Source organism: Cyprinodon variegatus, unplaced genomic scaffold, assembly GCF_000732505.1.
Source record: "Cyprinodon variegatus isolate N-32 unplaced genomic scaffold, C_variegatus-1.0 Scaffold572, whole genome shotgun sequence".
Taxonomy (NCBI): domain Eukaryota; kingdom Metazoa; phylum Chordata; class Actinopteri; order Cyprinodontiformes; family Cyprinodontidae; genus Cyprinodon; species Cyprinodon variegatus.
In genome coordinates, this window is record NW_015151025.1 from 225,458 (window position 1) to 230,147 (window position 4,690).

The 4,690-nt window shown below is 41.2% G+C and overlaps 1 protein-coding gene across 1 annotated transcript; it reads left to right on the forward strand.

Annotated features, from left to right (window-relative positions):
* Window positions 1-1,625: 1,625 nt before the first annotated feature.
* LOC107095780 (putative claudin-24) lies at window positions 1,626-2,910 on the forward strand. Its single transcript, XM_015392071.1, has one exon. The coding sequence runs from the start codon at window positions 1,783-1,785 to the stop codon at window positions 2,434-2,436; it is 654 nt and encodes a 217-aa protein (XP_015247557.1). The 5' UTR covers window positions 1,626-1,782; the 3' UTR covers window positions 2,437-2,910.
* The last annotated feature ends 1,780 nt before the right edge of the window (window positions 2,911-4,690 follow it).

Consider the following 4,690-nt stretch of genomic DNA (forward strand, 5'->3'; position numbering starts at 1 on the left):
AAATACTGAAGTTAGCATCTTTATCTGACAAATATTTGGTGCTGCATGGAGTTTGCATGTTCTCCCTGAGCATGCGTGGGTTCTCTCCGGGTACCCTGGCTTCCTCCCACAGTCCAAAAACATGACTGTTAGTTTAATTGGCTTCTCTAGATTCTCCTTAGGTGTGAGTGTTTGTCTCTGTGTTGCCCTGCTGTGGACTGGCGACCTGTCCAGGGTGAACCCCGCCTCTTGCCCGTAGACAGCTGGAGATAGGTACCAGCACCCCTCATGACCCCACTTGGGATAAAGGGTGGATGGATGGATTTGACATTTAAATATGACCTCCCTATGACTTTAAACATTTGTTGGCAAAGTGTGGGCCAGACTGGATGCAGACCTACTTAGCTAAACCTGCTCTGTTAGAAGAAACATGCAAATCATTTCAGCAAGTAAAAAAAAAATATATATATATATTATTATTCTGGAATTCAGAGATTACAAATAACTTTGGTAACTATATCTGATTTAAAACAGTAAAGCTTTCGTCTGGTTTAATGCCAGTCATTAAAAAACAAAAATAAACACCAACAAATTAAAATAAATAATGTAAATTAACAACTTAACAATTAGGTTTCTATGTGTAATTAGCTTTACTGCAGTGGAAGCAAACAGAAAGAGGAAACAGGTTTGTCGGCCCCATGTGAGGGAATCAAGGAACTGCAACGACCCTGATGCCACCCATCGCCTCTGTTTTTCAAAAAGGTTCTGTTAAAGCAGCAGAAAAATATGTAACGATTAGCATAGTAGGAACTAACAAAGAAGCGGTGGTTTCCTCTCTCCTCTCCTGACTTCAAACGCTGGGGAAAGTTTCTTCAGAAGCTGTCCGTCTCACACTGTTAGGATACAAACAGCAGCTTCCTTTTTTTCCTTCCACCAGGAGATTGATTCTGTTCGAATCTTTGTCGGGACATGAGCACGCTCAGCTGGGGATTTTATTGCCTTTTTGTTTGCGGTTTGAAACAATGTTCTTAAGAACGGGAAACATTTTCTCACATCTCGGCTTTGATCTGCAGCCTCCTACGATTGTTTCCCACAGGCTCTGCAGTGTTCGTAAGAGACGAGACAATAAGCTGCTCTGTTGTTTCACATTCAGTCACATGCAGCCTGACTGTAAAAGCTGTTAGCCCAAACTGATGAACATGACACAATTTGCAACCCATTTTCTTTGCTCTTGCACCGTATATTGATACTTAAACATGTTTAAGTTGATTAAGCATTTTATTTGATTAATCTTAGAGAGATTTACATCTGGAGTTAGTGGCTTCTTACATGTGCAGGATGAACTGTTTAGTTTTCTGTCTTTTGAAATCAATGTAAGTCAGAATAAAACATAAAGGATGCAAAAACTGACATGGAAGAAGTATTTTTCTACTATAATACAGCCAGATATCCTTCCTTTAATGTAAGGACTTTCTTGCAGCTTGAAATTTAGGGAAATGTCTGACAATGGCTTTATCTAAGCGCAGCCATCTCTGCCTCTGCTCCTGCTTCCCATTGGCACGGCGGCGGGATCACAGAAGGGGAGGTCCAAACAAGCCCCCTCTCCTTCCTGCATCAGAAGATGTGTGCTCCTCTGAGTGGAAAGCGTTTGTGAAAAAGCCCAGAGCCAGGGCAGTCAGCTCTAATTTGAGCAGCCTCTGTCCAAAGCGGGACATCAAGAGGCCTCTCCATCCCTCGTGAACCCGGTGAAGGGGAACTCTCACGGATTTCTCGAGTGTGGAGGCCAGAGAGGCAGGGAGAAGCATGGACTCGCCCGCCTGCGTTTTGGAGCTGCTGGGGATGCTGGTCTACATCGGGGGATGGCTCTGCGCTCTGGCCAGCACCATCCTGCCGCAGTGGCTGACCATGTCCACGTCTCTGCTGCCGATAGAGAGCTACGATTTGGGACTGTGGGAGACCTGCGTGGTCCAGGACATCGGTGGCACGGAGTGCAGATCCTATGACAGCCTGCTGGGCCTCTCTAGACACCTTAAACTGGCCCGTATCCTGATGTGCACTGCCCTTGCCATGGCCTTGCTGGGAATCCTGGTGGCCATACCAGGGCTTCACCTGATCAACAACTGCAAGAACTACAACGGCCATAACTCCAAGATGACTCTAAAAATCACAGGAGGGGTTCTGGGGATGATGTCCGGGGTGCTCTGTCTGGTCCCCGTGTCTTACATCGCCAATTTGGCGGTGATGCATTTCTTTGATGAGACGGTGCCAGAGGTGGTGCCTCGCTGGGAGTTTGGGGACGCATTGTTCATCGGTTGGGCTGCGGGATTCCTCCTGTTTGTGGCCGGGCTGATCATGGTGTCCTCCAGCCTTTGCTTCCTGGTGGAGCATCAGCCTGAACCACACCACCAGGTGATGAGCTTGGACCGTAAGCTCAGAAAGCACTCGGCGTACGTTTAATGAACAGATCAGCAGGATCACCACTAGAGCTGCACTTCAAATTGCTTTGCACCGATCATGTAAATTATTTATATCTGAATATATATATATATTAAATGCAAGTACAGTGTACAACAGCAATTTTTTTATTGTAATCTTTCAAAATTACTCACATAAAACAATCAGATGTTGCATTACAAGATGACCTGCTGTGATTACGACAAGAGAATACTACTGTAAAGGGAGGTTTTATAAAATTCACCACTTGTTTACCATTTCCAAAATTAAAAATAAATGATTAAAAGCTTTTATTAAGCCTGCTCTTAATACCTAGCAGTCACAGATCATTTCTGGGTCTGGTCTACTTCTTGGATGCATCCTCCAGTCGATTGTGTGGATTCATAAGAGGTGTTTGGGTCGGCATTCTGTCCTGGTTTAAAATTATAGCATGAAATATGCTAAATTCTCTGTTTTTTGCATCCTGGACATTTGTTTGTGTCCTCTGTAAAACTTTGTTTCTGCATAACTTTTGGTGGGTTGAAACAAAAAGCACAAACAGATTTTATTTTCTTTTAATTTGAGTTTTTCTTTAATTCTTTTATATTCCCTTTAAAAAAAAATAAAGCAATTGTCCTTCAAACATTTTTTTTTCAAAACAGGTCAAACAGCATTTCATCTTAATATCGTAACTTGCACATTTTTTATTTTCATATAACCTAATGTTAAAATGTTACCTTCCCTCCCTTTTTTTTTTTTTACACCTGAAGTGGTTACAAATTTAAAAGAATCCTGATCCTCTATTACTTGAACCAGAGTCTCATAAAGGTATTCATAAAAAAAAAAAAATGGAACCAAAATAAATGCAAACTTTGTCTCCAAAAAAGCCAATGCTGCTTTTGTAAACATCTTTACATTATAATCATTAATTATGTACTTTCTGAAAACTCTTAAATATAAGATGAGTCTTTAAGTTCTTTTCATGATTTTAGCCTTGGAAATCTATATTTCTGCACAGCTTCTTACTTATTGCTGAAACATAAACACTACTTTTAGATTTTCTTTGGTTCCTTTTGAGATTTTCTGGATGAGCTGTTGATGTTTCCTCAGACTAATAATGTTAGGTAAGCTACTGCTGGGTTGCTTTTGTCTTTTTGATATGTTATGTGTTTTTTTTTATCTTTGAATTTATTTAAACCATCACACATTGTGTTTGAGCCTACTTCATGTTGTCAGACAGTTTCTTTTTAAGTGTTTTCTTTTCTGTCTTTGTAATTGGCCTAGGTGTGCCAATCAATCTAACAAAAAAAAAAGGGTATTCATTGTTTGACAATGATTTAACTAATTAATAGCATTTCCCTGTAAAAGTGGAATTATTTTGAAACTGCATTTTGTGTCAGCTTATAATCCAACGATGTTATCAACTGTAACAGATTAAGTCTTTTTTCACTGTTATATTTTTCCTGAAAATCTTTGTTAAAAGAGGTCTGTGTTGGTGAAATGCGAAACGTTCAGCTGAGACTTAATTTACTGTTATGTCAGAGGTTCAGGGACTGGACGAACCACCGTCACCCACAGACGCCCGGTTCAGTAGGGGGGCCAGAAGGACTAAAAACAGCCATCAGGTTTGTCTGCGGCGATGGAAACACAGCTTGAGGCTAATTCCATCAGATTTCCTGGTCACTCACAGAGCTAAGCTGTGTTTAATGAATACTTTAATGGTCGAAGAATGCAGCACACGTTGACATAATTACACAAATTTGCCAGGGGTCAGAGTGTGTCGCTGCAGGCCAAACTGCTCCACATCGCTCTCATGCACACAGGTACGGTGGACGAAATGTGTTAAAGTAAGGGAGCTGGACGATTTATGAACCTTATATGCTTTCTGAGGAGTCAGCGCTTACAGAATGAAGTTAATACTAGGTAATGATGTTGTCACACAAGCACGTCTCCTGAGGGGCCCGAGGCAGCACAGACTTTACTTCTAACGCTCTAACTGTGGCTCCTTTGAGCCTCCCAGAGGTGATTAGAACAGAGTGAGACGCCACATTATAACATCTGATACCATCTTTATACATCTGTGTTTGCAGCGTTGGTTTAAGCAGTTTTGTTCTCCTGAGTGATATTTGTCTTCTATTTTCATATTTATCACGGTTACTGTTTACCTACTTTTTTTCAATCTTATTCACTATTTATTTGACCCCACCTCCCCTTGGATGAGTCAGGGAGATACCTCACATTGACAACAAATTGGGTAAATTTCTTCAAAGAAACAACT